Source organism: Canis lupus, chromosome 20, assembly GCF_048164855.1.
Source record: "Canis lupus baileyi chromosome 20, mCanLup2.hap1, whole genome shotgun sequence".
In the NCBI taxonomy this organism is placed as follows: domain Eukaryota; kingdom Metazoa; phylum Chordata; class Mammalia; order Carnivora; family Canidae; genus Canis; species Canis lupus.
The window spans coordinates 14,608,295-14,630,070 of NC_132857.1; the positions used below are offsets into that span (position 1 = coordinate 14,608,295).

The 21,776-nt window shown below is 38.7% G+C and overlaps 2 protein-coding genes across 12 annotated transcripts in view; one reads left to right on the forward strand and one right to left on the reverse strand.

Annotated features, from left to right (window-relative positions):
* Nucleotides 1-2,721, reverse strand: part of LOC140611680 (importin subunit alpha-8-like) — a 256,113-nt gene extending 253,392 nt beyond the window's left edge. For 2 of the 11 annotated variants that reach the window (XR_012012804.1, XR_012012805.1), the window contains exons 1-2: nucleotides 2,294-2,700; nucleotides 1,951-2,183 (exon numbers count right to left, since the gene is read on the reverse strand). The gene's annotated coding sequence lies outside the window, so the exon portion shown is untranslated. Of the gene's footprint in view, nucleotides 1-643; nucleotides 1,898-1,950; nucleotides 2,184-2,293 lie in introns of those variants that run through there. The other 9 variants (XR_012012810.1, XR_012012808.1, XR_012012811.1 and 6 more) reach the window with 8 other exon arrangements.
* A 462-nt stretch (nucleotides 2,722-3,183) lies between these two features.
* Nucleotides 3,184-21,349, forward strand: PGRMC2 (progesterone receptor membrane component 2). Its single transcript, XM_072788422.1, has 3 exons — nucleotides 3,184-3,630; nucleotides 17,840-17,995; nucleotides 19,137-21,349. The coding sequence occupies exons 1-3, from the start codon at nucleotides 3,213-3,215 to the stop codon at nucleotides 19,232-19,234; spliced, it is 672 nt and encodes a 223-aa protein (XP_072644523.1). The 5' UTR covers nucleotides 3,184-3,212; the 3' UTR covers nucleotides 19,235-21,349.
* The last annotated feature ends 427 nt before the right edge of the window (nucleotides 21,350-21,776 follow it).

Genomic DNA, 21,776 nt, shown 5'->3' on the forward strand with positions numbered 1-21,776 from the left:
AACTGCCAAAAGCTACATAAACACTAACCAGTCATGGTAGTCCCAAGCTCCTTGTCAGTTACTGTTTCAGGGAATAGTTAGACCCAGTTCTGGTCAGTAACACAGAAGGAGTAGCCTGCTATGAAGCGTCTGGGGTGGTTTCTTCCCACCGTTGATGTCATCCCAACTGTATAACACCTGGTACTGCTACAAGCATCCATCTTCTCCCCAAAAGCAGTATCTTCCCAAGTATCCTGTTTCCATCATTGGCATTTCCTGTTACCAAGTCCTAAAGCAGTTTTGGCTTCTAACCATTAACCTCAGGATGACTCAGATTTGTCTGGAACAATCTAACTTTAATCCTGTTCTCCCAGTGTATAGTGCCCCCTTCCAGTTCCAAAAGTATTCTAGAATGGAGGCTAGATTATACATGGCCACTTAATTTTTCCCAATAAAATGCTGTTCCCTCTGCCTCAAGAATGTACCTTTATAGCAGGGGTGAGCAAACTATGCCCTGTAGACTCTTTTTATACCTCTAGAGATGAGTGCTCGCTTCAGCAGCACATATACTATACCTCTAGAGATGAAAAAAAACGATTTTTACATGTTTAAATGCTTTAAAAAAATCAGTATTTCATGACACCTAAAATTTCAGTGTCCAGGGGATCTCTGGGTGGCTCAGCGGTTTAGCACCTGCCTTCCGCCCAGGGCGTGATAATGGAGTCTCCGGAGTGAGTCCCACATTGGGCTCCCTGCATGGAGCCTGCTTCTTCCTCTGCCTGTGTCTCTGCCTCTCTCTCTCTCTCATGAACAAATAAATAAAAAAATTTAAAAATTTTTCAGTGTCCATAAAGTTTTATTGGAACACAGCCATGCTTATTTAAGTATCTTCTATGGTTGCTTTCTTATTATAAAGTAGTTGAATAATTATAAAAGATAGTGCCTAATATGTCAACGTTTGGCCCTTTATAGAAAAGCTTACAGACCCCTGCTCTAATGCCACTTAGTTCTAAGTCTCCTCATTTCTTGCACAAATACTGCACGCAGCATACTAACTTGTTTTCCATTCTTTTCTCACTCCGACCCTTAATACACTTGGGAGATAATCTCTCTAGAGAAGTTTTGAGCCTGTCATTTGCCACCGTAAAATCTTCAGTGCCGGGATCCCTACGTGGCTCAGCGTTTTGGCGCCTGCCTTTGGCCTGGGTTGTGATCCTGGAGACGCTGGATCGAGTTCCGCGTCAGGCTCCCTGTGTGGAGCCTCTTCTCCCTTTGCCTGTGTCTCTGCCTCTGTCTCTCATGAATAAATGAATAAAAAAAAAAAATTTAAAAAAACTTCGGCGGCTCCTCCAAAACGGATAGTGTAAAGGCCAAGCCTATCCTTTGACTAAAGACTATCAACCTAGTTCTCCAGACTCTGCTCCTCTTTAACAGCTTAAAGCCGAAATGGGCCACTTGCCATTTCCCTAATAAGTACCTCAGCTCATATCACATGCCCCTATTGCTTGCCTAGGTCTTTCCTCCATGGCACCGGTTCCTCAAGATTAAACCCAAACTGGGGGATCCCTGGGCGGCTCAGCGGTTCAGCGCCTGCCTTCCACCCAGGCGTGACCCTGGGGACCCGGGATCGAGTCCCGCGTCGGGCTGCCTGAGTGGAGCCTGCTTCTCCCTCTGCTTGTGTATCTGCCCCTCTCTGTGTGTCTCTCATGAATAAATAAATAACATCTTAAAAAAAATAAAAATAAAACAGCCATCATCTGGGAACCTGGGTGGCTCAGGGTTGAGCATCTGCCTTCTGCTCAGGGCGTGATCCTGGAGTCCCGGCATTGAGTCCCACCTCCGGCTCCCTGCATGGAGCCTGCTTCTCCCTCTGCCTGTGTGTCTGCTTCTCTCTGGGTCTCTCAAGAATAAATAAAATCTTAAAAAAAAAAAAAAAAAGATTAGACCCAAAGTGTTACTCCCTTAACACACCTTCATTCTTTCGGCACACCGGTAGTCCACAACTGGCCGTTCTTGGGGTGGTTGTGTGGGAACTCACCAACACCAAAACAGACCAGGGCAGGAAAGCCCAAGTCCAGTGAGATGAGCGCCTGAGGTAAGGGGCCCAGAACAAGGCTTCAGAGGTGAGACATTTACGCCAGGTTTTTTGTGTTTTGTTTTGTTTTGTTTTTAAGGACTTGGGAGCCTAAAAGACTACGAAGGACCTAAGGAGATAAAAAGAAATCGTGAGTTAAAGCTGAATGAGGGAACAGAAGGACCGCCTCATTCTATCCACTTCCCTACCGCCACAGACTATTCATTCAAGGAACAGCACCTTCAGCGTAAAACCTGAAAGCGAATTCTGCGGGAGCGGCCTCGGCCAAGACCACCGTCGGTGGCGGCTCGGTGCCGGCGCAGACAGCAAGCGGGCTCCGGGCGCCCAGCGGCCCCGGCGCGGGCTCCGTGCGCTCCTCCTGCGCCAGGAGGGCTCCAGCCCGTCGCCAACACCTCCGGGCGGCAGCTCTGTCTGCGCGCCCACGCTCCTGGCTTCCAGACAGGCGCGACGGCGCCCGGGGGGGGACAAAAAAGAGACGCCCCTCAACAGTTTGCGCCAGTAATGAAAACTGGGTCGCGGCCTCCCACAAGCCGCCAACCTGCGCCCCCGAAAAGGCGACCCCACGAGACTGAGACTCCGCCTCCGCGGCCGCCCCGGCGCACGTGAAGTCCCCGTGCCGAGCCGCCGCGCTGAGGCGGGAGTGCGCGGACGCGAACCCAAGCCTGGGAAGGGAAGCGATTCCGGGGCGCACGCGCGTAGAGCGGAGGGAACCAACCGGGCGGGGCCGGCCCCCCGGAGGAGGCGCAGGGGAAAGGAGAGCGCGTGGCGCTCCGGAACCCGCGCACGCGCTGTAGTGTCCCCCCGCCTATGCGCGCGCGCGCGCGGCCGGCGCTGCATCTTTTCTTCAGGCCCGCCCCTCCCCGTCTTGTACTTCTGCAAGCCGAGGCGCTGAGCGAAAGCAGGGAAGTGTGGGGCGAGGTGGGCGGGGCGTCGCACGCGAGCGCGGCCTGCTGAAGAAGGGAGGGGGGAGGGAGCGATCCGAGACAACGTTACCCCTTCAACACCCAATGGAGAGCAGGCTTGGCCCCGCCCCCTCCCCTCCTGTCATTGGCTGGGAGGCCCCCAGAGGGGCGGGGTCGGCCGTGGGGTTGGGGAGGGCAGGGGGCGGGGAGGAGGAGGAAGGCGCTGGCGGGCAGTGATGGCGGCGGGTGATGGGGACGTGAAGCTAGGCACCCTGGGGAGTGGCAGCGAGAGCAGCAGCGACGGCAGCAGCGAGAGCCCCAGCGGCGTGGGAGCGGCAGCAGAAGGGGGCGGCTGGGCGGCAGCAGCGTTGGCGCTTCTGACGGGGGGCGGGGAGATGCTGCTGAACGTGGCGCTGGTGGCGCTGGTGCTGCTGGGGGCCTACCGGCTGTGGGTGCGCTGGGGGCGGCGGGGTCTGGGCACCGGGGCCGGCGCGGGCGAGGAGAGCCCCGCTGCCTCGCTGCCTCGCATGAAGAAGCGGGACTTCAGCTTGGAGCAGCTGCGACAGTACGACGGCTCCCGCACCCCGCGCATCCTGCTCGCGGTCAATGGGAAAGTCTTCGACGTGACCAAAGGCAGCAAGTTCTACGGCCCGGGTGAGGAGGAGTTGGAAGGGGAGGGGGAGGACCTCCTGCAGCTCCTGTGCGACCCCCCCACCCCCCGCGAGACGGGGAGGCCCCTGGGCTCCGGGTTAGTTTGCCCAGCCTTCCCGACGTCTGGACCCCTGCGGCTTGGCTCCTGCACCTGGGACGGCCCGCCCCACACACACCCCCAGCTCCGGGCGCCTGCAGGTCACCCCCCCCCCGGCCCAAGTGCAGGTTTCAGTGTCGCCCCAGGAACCGGCTCTCAGCTCTCCTCTTTCTCCCATCCCGTTCCTCCACGAAGCTTTTTCTTCTGCTGATTTTTTTTTTTTTTTTTTCAGAATCTTCCCAGTTGTCGCCCGTCACGCTAGCCCACTACCTTTCTTGAGCTTTCTGATTCCTGGGATGGGTGGGGGCAGGAGGGACGGGAGATGCCTAATGTAGGGACCCAAAGTTTGTAGGCCAGGTAATTCACAGCTTTCCTTTCTTTACTCTGTTTTGTCACTGATCTCCCTTTTCTCTACTATTCCCCATAAGGCCACGTTTAGGTACACGTACTTCCAAGCCCCCACCGTTTAGCTTGTGAAGTCTGAGCATATAAGCAACACCTCAGACTTTTTTTTTCAAACTAGTTTTAGTATGGAGATGCTTTCCAAGATTAACACTGTATGTAGGATGAGGACAGACCAGAATGTAGATCTTAATAAAGACTGGCAAGGATAGTCTCCCTGAGTTTTGGAGGTGGAGCTCAAATACCCAGCAGGCGGGCCTGTCTGGTTTCTTTTTACTTTTTTTTTTTTTTTTTTTGATAGTAGGAAGGCAAGTATTCAAATCCACGTTGATAATGACTTGTGTTTTCACTGAGCAGCAAAAACTTAAAAGAGCTACATAAATCCATACCCCAGTGCACCAGTTTTGCAAGTTAGAGATTTTTAGAACTTTGCTTTCCGAGAACCGTGTGTGCAGGGTAGTTGGGTTAGAAACCCTTCCTTTGCAATGTAGTTACAGCATACATTTCAGATTATGCTAATAAACTTCAGTTCAGACTCATGGAACCTGTTGGTATAGGATAAAATTGAGCAACATTGTACATCCTGGTTATGTAGTAATTAATCCTAAACTTAAAGTGACTACAATAAAAAAATACATAATAAAATTAGGGACCTAGAGTGACCTGTTATTCTAAAGAATACATCCAAGCCTCAAATTCGAGGGGGTTGACAAGTCCCAAAAAGAAATTGGTTTCTTCTTGATGTAATCTGTTAGTCCATGAGATTCACTGGCACTTAGAAATACGAACTTCTGATTTCAGCGCTTGGTGGCTGGAATATATTTTGGAAGTGCTTTGGTTTGCTGTTAAATGGAATAGAGATAAATTGTAGATTTTTATGTGTTGGACTATTTAATTTTTAGTTGCTTGTATTTTTGTGTATAGATCCGCATTCACTTTAACCAAGTCTTAGATAATGCTTCTGGTTGTTTAAAATTGAAAAGCAGATGTCTACGTACTTAATTCAGCCGAAAGGGTTAATACTTTTTGTTTACTTGAAAGTATATGGGACAAGAGAATAGGGCCAAACTACAGTAATTAAATGGACATACCTATTTAAATAGCTAATTTTTCTAAATCAAGGATTTGAACAGTATTTGGTACCTGAAGTTTCTTTCTCATTGATAATAAAATGTATATGCAGTAATTGGAAACTGTGTATAGGTTTAGATTTTCAATATTGAGCTTGCCCAACTAAAAGATTTGCTTTTGCAGCCCCTATCTACACTGACAGTGAAACAAACAAAGTATTAGTGCAAAGAAGCATATTAGTCCTTGCGCATTATGCCTTGCCACTATCTGCAAATAGCTAGGAAAGGCTGTCCTACTCACAGTTTAGCAGCCTCCAGTGGCGAATGTTATACAATAGAAATTAAAAATTAAGAGTCATAGATGTGATGTGGATAGCCTTTGTGTGGCTTAAGCATTGAGCAAGCTCCTCAGATAATAAGGGAGAAGTCAGTTTCAGGTTGGCTTCCATTAATTCCCATGTCCTGATGAACAGCCAAAGGGTAATTACTATTTTCTAAGTATTTATTGATCAACCTAGTAGAGATGTTTGGAATGTTATATTATTGAAAGGAGCCTTGAAAGGAGCCAGATCATCTATGGGCTTGGAATATGTTGATATTTCACATTAATAGAAGATGTAACAGTTTTTCCAAAAGTCTTGAAGCCAATTTCTGGCTATGAAATAGATATAAGTTCAGTTTGGGTTTTCATTTTTATTTTCATCCTCAGGTCAACTGAGCACTTCGTAATAGAATAATTCAGAAGCAATGATCTTAGCCTGACAATCTCAGTAGCTTGAAAGAATGAGCTGAGAAGCAGAAAACCTTATTCTATGCCTAGCCAATATCTACATTTCACAGTGTTGGTTTTAGAGTTAATAATTATTTTGTGGGTTTTTTTCTGTGTCGAAGATACTGTTTTTTTAGTCATTTCTAAAGTTCAGGTCTTAAAAAATTAAATATTGACAATTTAGTGGAGTAAACACATGTTGGCAAACAGTTGGCATTAACTACATTTGTCAGCATTAAATTTAGTAACAGTTCAGGCACTTGGCCAGCATGTGAGGAAAGTGGTCATGTAAGAAACAATGAATATGGGAGGAGAAAGGAAATAAGATTTGTTAAGCACCTACTACATCAGATCCATTAATTTGTCATCTCCACAATGCTTCAGTGAGGCTAATAAGTATTCCTGCCCTCGGAGTCTGAGGTTTAAGTATTTTGGGTAAATTGGCTTGAGTCATACAGACGTGGCTCTCAAACCCAGATGTATTTAACCAAAAAGCCTATCTGTACTTCAGGTAAACTATGTTCTGGGATAAATTTGTAGAGAATCTTACTGTTACTTTTTTTTTTTTTTTTTTTTTTTTATCTTACTGTTACTTTTATACCCTCTCCTGGTTCCCATAAGGATTTAAAGCCTTAAACACACTTTCATGGATATATGTTGTGCTGTCCAGTATGGTAGCCACAAGCTACATGTGGCTTTTTAATTTTAAGTTAAATTAAAATTAAGTATATTTAAAATTGACAAGCTACATGTGGCTTTTTAATTTTAAGTTAAATTAAAATTAATATATTTAAAATTGAGTCCCTCCATCACACTAGCCCCATTTCCACTACTCAGTAGCCACATAGCTACCATATTAGTGTACCTTATAGAGTATTTCCATCCTCCCAAAGAGTTCTATTGAACAGCATTGATTCTAGAGGTCAAGGTAGAAGGAGGAGGAAACTCCATTTAGTCAACTTATTATCTCATTTAACTCTCAAACAGCCCTTGGAGATATGTTCCTATTTTACAGATGTGTTTTGCTCAAAATCACATACTTAGTGGCAAAGCTAGAAATCAAACAGTCTGACGTCTTCACAGGCCATCCCTTCTCATTATATCACAACAAAATATAATTTTATACACTTCTAGAGTCAAAATAGAGTAGGAAGACTGGAAGATAGTATAATTTTAAGTAACTTGATTTAACATTACTACAATGAAATTCTACCAAAATAGCGTTTTTATTTATTCTTTAGAATGGCAAGAAATTTGACCTTTCTAATAGTTTATCCTGCATTTCTGAAATTTAAATATATTACTTCCCCCTTATTCCATGTAGCATTTTCTTTGACACAGATCAAAACTGTATTTTCTCCAACTTACCTTTTAAGTTCTATTGGAAAAGAAAAAGTCCTATATAAAAGAGGTACTCCATGAGATGCCTCATATTTAGGAAGATGGAGAAAGGAGCACATGTACCTTTCAAATGTTTTTCCTCCTTTTTAAAATTTTATCTTCAATATGTTAACTTTTATTTATATAGTTTGCAAAATTGCAATTAAAGCAAGAGTTGCAACATATAGATTAGGCCCAGCCTGACCTCTTCCTTTATGGATATCCTACTGGCACTACTGAGCTCTCATCCCAGCTTTAAAGCCAGCCAGCTGGGTCTGTTTGAGCTAATGGCCATACACATCCCTACCTTTCAGGAAAATAAAAGGATCAGCTAAGTTTTCTGATAAGTTTTGATATTCTGCTCACATTTATACTAGTTATTTCTACAATACCTACTCTGAGTTCAGCATCATTCCATATGTGCTTAATCTTTGGGGGAATTGTATTTGTGTTAAATACTAATGCTGAGTATTAAAGGATACCTGAAAGCATATATGAGACCAGAATATGTTATTCATCCTGGAAGAAAATAGATTTAGTAACATCTGGAGGTAGCTATTCGAATTCTTTTAATAATTCTTTGAACAGTCTGTGACAGAGACTGCTCCTTTCCTCTGTACCTGTAACAAACATCACTAAATAACTGCTGTGTGCTTAGAACCTGCATCTTGTCTCAAGATCAGTAATACAGAATTTCATCTCCCTTTTAAATACTGAGAAGGAATTGCCTGGATTTCATCACGTTGTTGCTTAAATAAGATTTTGTAAAAAATGAGTTAACTGAGTTTTCAAAACAGATGGGTTCCTATCCAATGTGGAGTTATGGTATATTTGGGAAAACAGACAATAAATAAGCATTCAGTATATAATCATAATTTGTAATGAAATATTCTATGAAAGAAATGTATAGGATATGTAATAGGGAGTAACAGAGGACTTTAGATGGCTAAGAAAGGTACTTTATTTATATTAGTTTATCAAGAAAAGGGTGTTGATATTTAAGCAAAAACCTAAAGAAGTCAGCCACCAAGATCGGTGTGAGAATGTTCTGATGCCATCCAGATCTAGAACTGCATATTGTATTAATCAGAAAAGAAAGAAATATCCTTAACCTTTACTGATTTTGAGATTTGACGTCAGCCTTCATTTGGTTAGTATTATCTCAGTGATTCTTTTTCTACCCTTTATTCCACTGATCTGTGGTATGTTTTATTCATATTTTTTTAAGTTTGTTTAATCGAATCTAGTATCAACACTATCTTTTTTTTAAGATTTTACTTATTTTCTTAAGAGAAATAGTATGGGGCGGGGGCGGGGGGGGGCGAGGGGAATGCAGGGAAAGGCAGAAGGAGATCCTCACTGAGCAGGGAGGCCAATATAGGGCTCCATCCCAGGGCCCTGAGATCATGACCCAAGTGGAAGACGAAGGAAGACACTTAATGGACTAAACCACCCAGGGCCCCTCAATACTGTCTTTTAACAGCTTAATTGGTTTATATGTTTTGTCATTACTAGTGTATTTAGACTTATTTCTACCTTCTTATTTAGTAATTTATCTTTGTCATACTTTTCTTTGCCTCTTTTTCCTTTTTTTCTTTCTCAGATTATTTTTTTTAATTCTTCCACTTTTTCTCTCTACTTATTTGGATATATTCTATTACCATTCTTTTGGTAATTTCCTTAAAACTTTTGCTATAGACACTATTCTTCTGAAGAATATAGGAATATTAGCCAAACATTTCTGTGTGAATTAGAAAAACTCTCTTTAAGACACTTTACTATCATTTGAGGGAATATTTCTTATTAAAATACAAAACTACCATGTATGCAAATGTGAATGGTGTCCTTTGGGGTGGTGTAGTATACAGCCATATGTTGTGGCCATGGGTTAGAAAGCTTCACTGTATTCCTTCCCTCACCTTATTTTCTACGGTATTACTATCAGACTTGTAGTTCTGCATTTTTCTCAAACTCCTCCCCCAAATTGATTCAAGTATTACCTTTTTTTTTTTTTAATTGCCAGCCCTCATTTAAATTTACCAACATAGTTACCATTTTCTTTATTCACTGTCATTTCTTGGATCTCATTCCTTTGTTCAGGGTTCAGCTTTCATTTTAGTGAGGTACATCCTGTAGTTTTTTCATTGGCAGAAAATAAATTCGGTCTCCATATGCCCTTATTCAGGAATAATACTATAGGTTTCAGATATAAAATTGTAGGCTGATTGTTTTACCTCACATCTTCAATAGTACTATGCCACTGTCTTCTACCTGTCTTCAGATCTGCTTTTGGTTTATTTTCATTCCTTTGATTACTCTATTTTTCCCTTTGTCTTGGAATTCTGCTCTTTTACTAGGATTTACCTAGGTGGCGATTTAATTTTTTTTAACATGTGCCAGATTCTACTAAAACTTAAGGATATGTGTCATCCATTTATTTTAGAAAATTTGAACCCATTACCTCTTCAATAATTGCCTCCCCCATTTCCTTTTAATAGATACACATTAGCTTTTCATTCTGTCCTTTGTGTCTCTTAACCTTTCCTTATGTTCCATCTCTTACTTACTTAAAAATTTTAAGCAGACATGCTACAGTTCTTTAATCTGCTTGTATTATTCTGTGGTTGCCAGTTTTCATAACTGTTATATGTGCTTACTCCTTCATGGTGGTTTGTTTCTTCATGTAGTTTATAATTCGTGCTGCAAAAACTTCAGCAGTTATGGTCTGTTTCTTGGGCATTTTTTTTCTGTACTGTTTCTTAAGCCCTAGGTTGTAGAAGTCTTCCTGTATAGCGTCTTAGATGTATTTCTAAGTAGGGCCTCATGGAAGTTTAAAAAAAAAACAAAAACAAACTTTAATTTTTATTAGATAATATATATTCAAAATAGAACATTTTAAAGCACATATTGTGAAAAATAACCCAGTTATCATGTTCCCCTTCCTAGAGGTGAGGCACCAATCTGGGTTTTTTTTTGTTTTTTTTTTTGTTTTTTTTTCCCAGAACTATTGTCTGCAAGTACAAGCCTATGGATATGTATCTCTCTCCACACACACACACATATAGTTGTATGTTGTACAGACTTTTAATATTTGGAGAGCCTTTCATCTCAGCATAAAAAGAGCCATCTTAGTCTTTTGAATATATATGTATGTGCTATTATATGAATATATCATAATTCAACAGTCCACTATTAACAAACATTTAAACTGTTTCCAATCTCTTATTAATACACAGTGCTGCTATAAATATTCATGTACATGTTCTTTTATACATGTGAATGAACTTACAAGGAAGATTCCTAGAAATACTGAGTCTTAGGGTATGGGATGTTTTTAATTTGCGTACTTATTTCTGAATTGCCCTCCAGAGAAATTGGACCAATTTGCACTTCATGAAAATGAGCATTTCTCACCCCTTTGCCAAAAATGTGATACTAAACTTCTTGGTCTTTGTCAATCTGAGAAGTTAAAATGGTATCTCAATATCATTTTAATTTACATTTCCTTTTTTGGTGAGGTTGGACACCTTCAGGATTTTGAGTCATTTATGTTTCCTTTCCTACAGATTATCTGTTCATATGTTCTTTGCCAGTTTATCAATCATGGTAGTGGTCTTAGAGATTTTAGGTTTTATTTAAAAAGTGAATCAACCTTAGTTGCAAACATTTTTCCTGATTTATTTGTCTTTTTACTTTATTTACGGTATTTTTGTAAACTACACAGAAATTTTTGGTTTTATGTATTCAAATTTATCTTTTCATAGCCACTGAGTTTTCTATCATAAGTTACTTAAAGTTTTTTGCACTAAAAAGATTATTTTTTAAATATGTAGTTTTTTTCAATATAGTTTTATGGTTTGGGTTTTTTAGTTCCATTTGGAATTTATTTTAAGTTATGAAATAAGTATTTTTACAGAAAGTTACTTAGTTACCCCCACACTATTTATAGAATAATTCTTTTTTCCCCCAACTCCTACAATATTACCCTTGCTCTTCTCTAAATTCCAATAGATATGTAAGTCCATGCTATTATTCTTCACCTTAGAATTCTCATTCTGTGGAGGCTGTGTAAACTCAGTCCCCACTCCCACATCTGGCACAGGCCTGGGATGTTGATTTTTCAGTTTTTCTCGTCCTCAGCATAGCCATAAGCACTGGGGCCAGGGCCACTGAACTGAACCTGTAGTATCACTGACAGCCTTCTAGTTTGAATTTTAAAAACAAGATTGAGTTGGGGAAAGTATTTTACCTGCCTAAAGTTGGAGACCAAACTAGACAAATACTTTCCCCTTTTTATACCAGTGCCTCTAAGATTTGCCCAATATTAAATGTTGGTTGAAGCTTCTAGAACCCAGATATCTTGGCTTCTTGATGAGTATTCTTTCATTTTCGCCACACTACCTTCTCCCTAAAAGTCTTAGAACTTCCTAATCTAAATATTTAAAAAATATGTATTATTTGGATCTCCTTTAATCACTTTTTGCATTATTGCTTCATTTGTTCCAAGACCCAATTTGATCTTATTTGAAATAATTACTCAATACCAAGTATATTTAGGGTTTTTTTTTTTTAATTGTTTTAATAATCACAGAAGACAATATTGTCAAACAGGCTAGAAAACTAGGCTGCTTATAAACTTTAATGAATTATAGCTTGTCCCTGAGAGCTATGGTTTTTATACTATAGAAATAACTGAAATACTCATTCTGGAATTTTCTCCCCTTCATAAATACTAATGTGGCTATATAGTCATCCCAATAATCACAAAATTATGTTATGTATTTTAGAATTTTATTTCCTCTTGGAATTTTCTGTTCATTAAATTATTCCTTAAAACATTTTCTTACAGTGCCATATGTTTTTGCCTTTTCAAAAATATGTTACCCCATTCTACCTGATTATATTAAAGTAAGCAGTTTTAGGATTCACTAACTGGTAGATTTTTTGAGTTTTGAACTATAAAAATCTGTGCCATGGGTTGTTGTGTTAACTCTTAAAGAGTATTAATAAAATGTGAATTCTAGTATAATGTCATTTTGATATATTTAATATTATGTTTGAAAGATTTATTTTGGGGCACCTGCGTGGCTCAGTCTGTTAGGAATCTACCTTCAGGTCATGAGCCCAGGGCCCTGGGATGGAGGCTGCCTTGGGCTCCCTGCTCAGCACAGAGTCTGCTTCTCCCTCTCCCTCTGCTCTCACCCCCACCCTGCCTGCTTATTCTCTCTCTCAAATAAATAAATAAAATATTTTTTGAAAAAGATTTATTTTTAAAATGTCTTAGAACATTTGTTATATAAGTGTTTTCAAGAGAAACTGCTTTGGTTGAATAATTGCTGTTTATTTTTTGTAGCAAGAATTTTCTGGAAATTTTAAGTCCACTTTTATGGCAGCATCATATTACAGTCTTTGATAAAGCAACAGAATATTATTCCCTTAGTCATAAGCCCTAATAGTCAAAATAACCATTTATATAAACTAGCCTTTTTTTTTTTTTTTTTTTTTTTTGGTAAATTACACCAAAAGATTTAATACCATTTAAAATTTGCTCTCCTTGGATAGTTCTCTGTTACTTTAGTATTATGGATAGCCAAGTATGGTTATCAAAATATTGGAATCTGTAACATTTATGTTTGTTGTGTAAGGGAGCAGTGGAATGGGGAGTTATTATTGCCTTCTCAGATGACACTTCTGATTGTATCATGAATACAGAGAAATGTAGTTTAGTTAGACCTCAGATTCTCCTTTCTCTGAGCACTTCCATTCAGTTCAAATTCTAGTTCTTAATATTTTGTTTTGTTTTGTTTTAGTTCTTAATATTTTTTATGGTCTTACAGGAAAAAGTAAAGAAAACTGTTCCAAAAAGACCTTTTCAGAAGTTAAATGCTTCCTGACGGAAATCCTAAATGTGAGGAATACAGCTTAATATAGTTTAGAGAGTGGGGAAGTATTATGTTAATCACTGAGTCATTATTTTCTATTTAAGAGTTAATAAAACATTTTGCCTAGAAATAGGGTTAGATTATTAACTGACTCAGGTTCACTGTTACTAAATCAGCCATCTAAAACCAAAAATAGAACATGTTTTATGAAGTTTTGTCTTTACATTCATTCAGTGTTGAGGGCTCCTTAAAAAGTTGGCAGAGAATTTTATTAGAGAATGCATTGGTACATAATTAATATACTCAAAGATGGAGGATTTTCTGATTGCTGTTTTTATAATGATCATCTTTTCTTCTCTCCTTTTTACCATTTAGATGTGTTTTATGGTTTATACTCTGAAGCAGATTGACTTTTGCAGGCCAGGGAGGTTAAATACTGTAACAAACTGATAAGAAAAGCTGTTGGTATATACAGCTTTTTTGTTAATTCACTTCATTTTGATTTAACAGCTCTTCTAAAATACTTACTCCCCTGAAATTTTGTAATTAATGAAATGCTCCAGTTTTCAGAGTCATCCTTCCTTCTTTGGGTTTATGGGTCCTCTGTGTGTTTTCTTTTTTTTTTTTTTTTTCTCTGTGTGTTTTCTTAACTGTATTGTGTTTGGAATAGAAAAGTGGACATAGTACTTCCCAAGTCTGTTGATAAAATTTTAGGCAAGTCACTGAATGTCTCTAGTCCTGTTCTGCCAGGTGAGGGGGCAAAAATTGTTCCTTCCACTTTGCAAGACTATTAGAGAAGAGAATCACATTGCTAGAAAATTCTTTAAAAGGTGGAAAACTATCATTCTACATTTGTAGGTTTTTGTAGCCCTTATCAGTTTTATTTTTTCTTTTGTACTTATGACTCATCGCTGTTTTACGTTTGTCAGCATTACTTTGCTTTCATGGTTTCTCAAAAAACTTACATTGTTTTATCTGTCTCTCTTATCTGTCTATCTATCTATCTGTAGCCTCCATCTCAGGAAAAACAGCTATTGGCACAAAGCATTTGGAGTCATATAAATAAATAAACAAACACACACACAACTACTTTTTTCACTAGGAACTGTTTGCTCTTGCTTGATTTTCAAAGTTAGTATTTCTCTAAAACACTTAATTCCAATTTAAGGAACAATATTGAATTTCTCTTAAATGCTTAATACCCTGTTTTCAATGTCAATTGAGATAATGAACAATAGATTGAAGGTCATAAATTTTGGCCAGTTGTAAATAGTGTCCTATTTTCTTATATAGAAGACAAATTTAAAAGCTTGCTTGCTTATTTATTTATTTATTTAGTTAGTTAGTTAGTTATTTAAGATTTTATTTATTTATTCACAAGAGACACACAGAGAGATAGAGGCAGAGACACAGGCAGAGGGAGAAGCAGGCTCCATGCAGGGAGCCGGATGTGGGACTCCATCCCAGGACCTCAGGATCATGCCCTGGGCCGAAGGGAGGCGCTAAACTGCTGAGCCACCCAGGAATCCCTGATTTAAAAGTTTAAAATGGTAGCCTAAGTGTATACTAATAGGAAAATGATTAAATTTTAGGTATATTCATTAAGAAGATATATGACCATTAGATGGTAATTGTGAATGTCACCTGATATTAAGTAGCAATATGGAAAATACTTAGGAATAGAAAAAGCAGAATAAAAAAGTACTTTACTGAGAGGAATTACCTTTATTGTCATGTTAAGGTATCAATACCTAATAATGCTACTTTTAAAATTTATCACAAATGCCACTTCTGGTTCCATGCCATAAACTTTCCAAAGAATGAGTTTCTTATACTCAATGAACTTTATGGTGTAATGCTTTCTGTAATTCAGATTAATGTTCACAAATGTTCTGATTATTGTCTATTTAAGTAGAATTTTTATTTTTTTATTTATTTTTTAAAAGATTTTATTTATTTAATCATGAGACACAGAGAGAGAGAGGCAGAGACACAGGCAGAGGGAGAAGCAGGCTCCGTGCAGGAAGCCTGATGTGGGACCCAATCTCGGGACTCCAGGATCATGCCCTGGGCCAAAGGCAGGCGCACTCAAACCAATGAGCCACCCAGGCGTCCCTAAGTAGAATTTTTAATTCTCTGAAATGTACAGATACTTTTCTGACACATAACCTTCAGTTTCCTAAAGGCTTTCAAATATGAATATAGGTATTACTCTGCTCATTTAAAAATTAAGAAATTTCTGGTTTTTTCTTCTTGTTTACTTCTCTTTAGAAAGTGTTTTGTTTTTGTTTTTTAAAGATTTTATTTATTTATTCATGAGAGACACAGAGAGAGGCAGAGACATAGGCAGATGGAGAAGCAGGCTCCATGCAGGGAGCCCGACATGGGACTTGATCCCGGGACTCCAGGATCAGGCCCTGGACTGAAGGCAGGTGCTAAACCGCTGAGCCACCCAGGCTACCCTATATTTTACTTTGTTAACTGGACAGTAAGCTCCCTTACTGACCACTGTGTTGCTCATAATAATTAAGTTAGGAATTCTAGGTTTTTTTTGTTTTTGCTTTTGCTTTTGTTTAAGTTGAGATTTTATTTATTTATTCATGAGAGACAGAGACGGAGAGAGGCAGGCTCCATTCGGGGAGCCCGATGTGGGACTCGATCCTGGGTCTCCAGGATCAAGCCCCGGGCCAAAGGCAGGTGCTAATAGACCGCTGAGCCACCCAGGGATCCCAGGAATTCTAGTTTTAAAATCATTTTCTCTAAATTACCTTTGTCATGCATGGAAAACTATAGCCTCAGGAAAAAAAATTTTAATTTGTAAAATTAGGTATTTTGGACATCTTTTTTTTTAAGTATTTATTTAAGTAATCTCTATACCCAACATATGGCTAGAATTCATGACCCTGAGATCAAGAGTCAGATGCTCTTCCGACTGAGCCAGCTAGGTCACCACTTAATTTTTAAACCAACATTTTTTTTTAAAGATTTTATTTATTTATGCATGAGAGACGCAGAGAGTGAAGCAGAGAAATAGGCAGAGGGAGAAGCAGGCTCCCTGTGGGGAGCCCAATGTGGGATTCAATCTCAGAACCCCGGGATCATGACTTGAGCCAAAGGCAGACACTCAGCCACTGAGCCACCCAGGTGCCCTATATGTGTGTTTTTCTAATTCAAACCAAATCATAATTTATATATACATACTCTTCTGAATTGCTCTTTTCAGTTACTCTATCATGGACTTTGGTCTGTGTACATATAGAGACACTTCATTCTTGTTGATGATTATGTGCTTATTCCATTAAATTAATGTACTGTAATTTAATTTTTTTTGGTGTGGAAAATTAAGTTGTTTCAGTTTTGCTTATTATGTGTTTTAAAGAACTGAAGTGTCTTTTTTATCATATATTTGGGTGGGGGTTTTGCTTACCATAAGTGAATCTGTTTAAATGATCAAAATCAAGAGTTACTCATTTGGAATTACAGCTAATATTTTGGAAGAAATATACTGTGTTTCTCTTTTATGTCAGGCATGTGCGAGGCATTGAGTACTAACATGAGCAAGACAATTGCTGCTCTCTCTCAAGGACAAACTGGGAATGGCTCACTTCTGTCAGCATGTAAATCATGCCATTCTTCCCTAGAGAGGGTGGTTCCTAATTCCTTGGACAAATGCTAATCATTTTGTGACAGAAGAACTGTTGGGGTGCCTGGGTGGCTCTGTTGGTTAAGCATCCAATTCTTGATTTCAGTTCAAGTCATGATCTCAGGGTTGGGAGATCAAGCCCCACACGGGCTCTGCAGTGGGTGTGGAACCTGCTTAAGATTCTCTCTCCCTCTTCCCGCCCCTCCCCCACCCCCAAAAAACAATAGAAACTTAAAAAAAAGAACTGTTCCTTATAGTCATCTCCTGTTTCCCAAGAGCTGTGACAAATGCAAACCATTGTTTGATGACTTTTTGTAGTTTATATAGGTAATTGTGAGTATATTCTGGTAGTCACATGATACTTATTTTGAAAATGGGTCATATGATTTATCATTTATCAAATGATAAAACCAATCATTCGACAACGACCTGTTGAACATCTACATGTGCTATTCATTGAACTAGTCAGTGGGGGTACAAAGATGATACAGTCTGTGCTCTCACACAACCTGCTTTGAATAAGAGGAAGAAAAATATTTTAGATCCACAGTTGACCTGAGTCTTTAACAGGTGCTTATTAGTGGATGTTCTGTTGATTATTTGTAGACACCACAATTAATGAACAGCAATCAGTGAAGCATTATCTCCCCTCAAACCAGCTTCCAAACCTAGCTGCTGACGTTTCCTCTTCTCCCTAATACAGTATAGTCTTCAACCTTGAATACAAGTTTTGAGGTATCTGAAATTTAAATTTTAAATTTTCAGTGAAAAACTTTACTTTGTTCTATAGGCAGATTTCCAAGAAGTTTCTTCTCATTATCCCGTCTTGTATCTGTCATGTTTTGAAATTAAGGCTGTGTGCCAATTATGAGTCATTATGAGGTTTCTTTTATTTGGCTTTTTCCTTTGAGACATTCTAAACTAATGTTAAGGTAATGTCAATAATTTATTTTTCTTCCCCACCCCCAGCCGGTCCATATGGAATATTTGCTGGTAGGGATGCCTCCAGAGGACTGGCGACATTTTGCCTAGATAAAGATGCACTTAAAGATGAATATGATGATCTCTCAGACTTGAATGCTGTACAGATGGAGAGTGTTCGAGAATGGGAAATGCAGTTTAAAGGTACCTTCATTTTGTTGGGTTCTTTGGAAATACTAAATTTATGGCCAAAGAAAGTATACACTGTTTCACACTCCTTAAGAGCCTAAGGATATCTGTTCATCACCATCATTGTTTAATGATAAGAATAGCTAAATGACAATGATTGTTACATACTATTATTTAAAAATCCATCTTTAAAAGTTGCGTTACAAACTATAAGTCTAACAAAAAGTGTGACACCTTTAGTCTTATAAGGCTTTTTAATTAATGTATAGTATTTTTAAATTTAGGCTTCTATTTAAAACTGAAGTGATTTTTAATATTGATACTATTATTTATTTCAAAATTATTTTATTGATCTTACTCTCAAACCATAAAGAAAAAAATATGTTTCCCTTGTAGTATATCCTCGTGACATCAGTTATTACCTTCTGTGTGACAGTCCAGACAGCTATTTATGTGACCTGTGTATCCCTTGGAAACAGTTCTTTTGGCTTCTTGGCACTTGAACTGATTTTAGGGTAGGAAGCAGTCCTCCTATCTTCTCCTGATTTGTCAGTGAATTCACTTAATCTAAGTTCAAATCCTGACCAAGAAATAACTAACTTCAAAATAACTAAAAGAAATAACCAAATATGTATCACCTTGGACACTGCAGTGTTCTAAATTAAATACCTGGTAGCATAAGCAATATTAACAGATTTAAGAGGAGAGTTTGGTGGGAGAAAGAATAGTGGTATGCCTGGGGCCACACCCTGAGATCTCAAAGAACAGAGCATAATAAGTAACAAATGACTTTGCTTTCCATTTGATTTATTTTCCTGGGAGTACTAGCATAAATCACATTTTCTCCCCCAAAATATTTTCTGGTTAGATCTACTTAGCATGATCTCTTAAGTGATTCTGATGAAATGTCCTTGATTAAGAACTGGTAGTATGGAACACTCTCGTGCAAAGCACAGTCCCCAAGCTTGGTAAATTCCTTAATCCTGTTTTCTTTTGTTCAAGCCTTACATGAATACAAAGACCAGCCAAGGTGTGCAATAGGAACAACCTAGCCTATTCTATATAATTCTTAAAGAGGCAAACACCTTCCCTGCTGTGTAATGGAATAGTGAAACAAATTTGATCACTACTGATTTTCTTTTGATGTATTTTTCAGAAAAATATGATTATGTAGGCAGACTCCTAAAACCAGGGGAAGAACCATCAGAATATACAGATGAAGAAGATACCAAGGATCACAATAAACAGGATTGAACTTTGTAAACAACCAAAGTCAGGGGCCTTCAGAACTGCAATTCTTATTACTCCCTTTCACAGAATGTCCAGCGTCTTTGGATTTGGTTCACCTGCTGCAAAAAACATTCAACAGATTGTATACAAGCTAAATGAGTCTCACTATGAAGATTTGAATCCTAGACATTATTTACGCTGCCAAACTCATTTGTTGCAGTTGTTTGTAATGTCTGGTGGGGCTTCATCATCCTGAAAAGGAGGAAACAGGGACTTTTTTAAAGAGCAAGAAAGTCACAAGGTTACTTTTTCCTTCCTTCCTTCATTCCTCCTTCCCATTCTACTACCCTACCTCCTTCCTTTCCTCTTTCCCTCCCTCACTTCCTCCTATTTTTTTAAATCAAAGACAAACAGATATGTATTTGCTACTTAAGTGTACAAATCTCCTAAAAAACAAGGGATTCGTCTGCTTTTTTTGTTTTGGTTTAGCTTTGAGGGAGGAGACCTGGGCAGGAGAGGTTGGTGGTGCACATTAATTTGAGTGGTTTAGGTTACCGAAATATTAAAATGTGAATTCTCAAACTTTTCTTCTTGGGTTTTATCAGGGAAAATTAAAAACTTTTATTTCTAAGAAACCTTTCTAGGAAATTAGAAGAAGGGATTTCAAGTGGGTCTAAGTCAAAGCTAATTCGCCAATAGCAAGATCATTTGAAACTAGTTTTTATCCCTTCCCTTCCCCTAGATCAAATCAATATTAATTGTGCCTTATTTCACTTACATAGACTTGAATTATTTTAGGGAAAGCCCCTATGTGAATTCAGAAGTCACTACAAGCAGCATTGAGAGTGAAGTTGGGATATTCTGTTGACCGCAAAACCTTGATGTCATTCTGTGTATATAGAATGTAAAAGGAATATTCAGTGTTACTGCCACATATGTTAATATACACAAACTTAATTAGCATTGTAATGGCCAAATGCATTCCCTCATGCTTTTTCTCTTTTAAAAAAAAAAAAGGAAAAACAAATCAACTCTGTCCCCCAACAGCTGCCTAATTTAGGAGTCTGACCCTCACATCTCATTGGTGTGGGTGCATGGGGCCGTAGTATGGATGTTGTATGGGTGTGTCTGAATGTGTGTGAGAGAGCCTTGGAAAGGACTCTGCAGATACTGTAAATACCAGTACCGTTTTAATAAAGCATGTACAATAAACCAAAACAAGCTTGAGTTGGACTTTATATAAAAACTGTAAGCCAGTGCATTATGATATGGTAGTCAGGATTGTGCATTTGATTCAAGATAAGGAAAAATCTTGGAAATGAAAAGCAGGCACTGGTTAAACAAATTGTACACATTGTACCACATTCACTGTAACTTTAGGAAGAAATTCCACTTTGTGGAACATTCTCAAGAGATCTGAGATTATTCAGGTAAGAATTGATATATAAAAATGTACATATTTTTACTTTATATTTTGATGCCAACTGATTATACTAGAAGTAATAGCACCGGCTGGTAGTTATTGAACACAGAATAATAAAGGATATCCTACTGATAGGTACTGAATCCTTCTATTGTTCGTTTGAAAACGCCCTTACTTAAAAGCTCGATATATGTCAAGTTACTGATTTCATCAGGACTACTTGGTAGGGGACAAGTTACACCAAAAAAGGTAATTTTATTTAACCAAGTCACAGTTGAAGAAAAGACTTATTCTGCTGTATGAGTATAGTATATGCAGAAGCCATCAAAAAAAAGGGGGAAATTTAAACTGCAATAATAAGCTAAAGTATGTAAAATACTACATTCTATTATATTCGGTCTTAGAATTTTTTGTAGAAGAGGATGAACTTCAGCCAAATCTTTGCTAAAGACTGGTTGTAAAGACTGAAGAGTGTTGGTAAATGCTTTGTGTGTTTTTATGTAAAATATTTTCTAAACAAATTTGTTAAAGTACATGTTCTCTGTAGTAAACATATAAATATATATATATATGAATCATTTGACCCTAAAGTTCAGAAATCTACACTTGTGAATAGAGAAATCCTAAATATCCATGCAGTAAAAATTATGCAGTCTGTTAAGAAAACTGAGTAATTTTGTGTTTTGGACTTGAAATAAACCGTGTTCTACAGACAATTCCTCAATTTTAGTTGAGTGTTTCTCATTTTCAGGTAGTTTGCTGGGTAGTCTTGGAGTAAGGGGATGGGAGCTGTGGTGGTATTTTTGCTGGTTTCCCCTTAGCCTCCATTTCCCTGACCTCCTGATTATCAGAACCACTTGAAGTGCTTAAAATACAAATCCTGGTCCCCAGTCCAAACCTACCACACACAGAGCCAGAATTGAAAGAGATGGTTCTCAGACTCTATTTTTAAGAAGTGCTGTGGTAATTCTTGTGGTAAGGCACATTTGAGAAACCACACTAATCTTTTCAAGTTACATTGTCCATTCTTGTCATCCACTTGAAATGGAACTTACTTTTGGTTAATTTGGGTCTGGTTTCCTGTATTTGGTTTCATATCATTCCCAGAACTTCCTCGGAGTTAAAGTATCAGGGGATTCCACA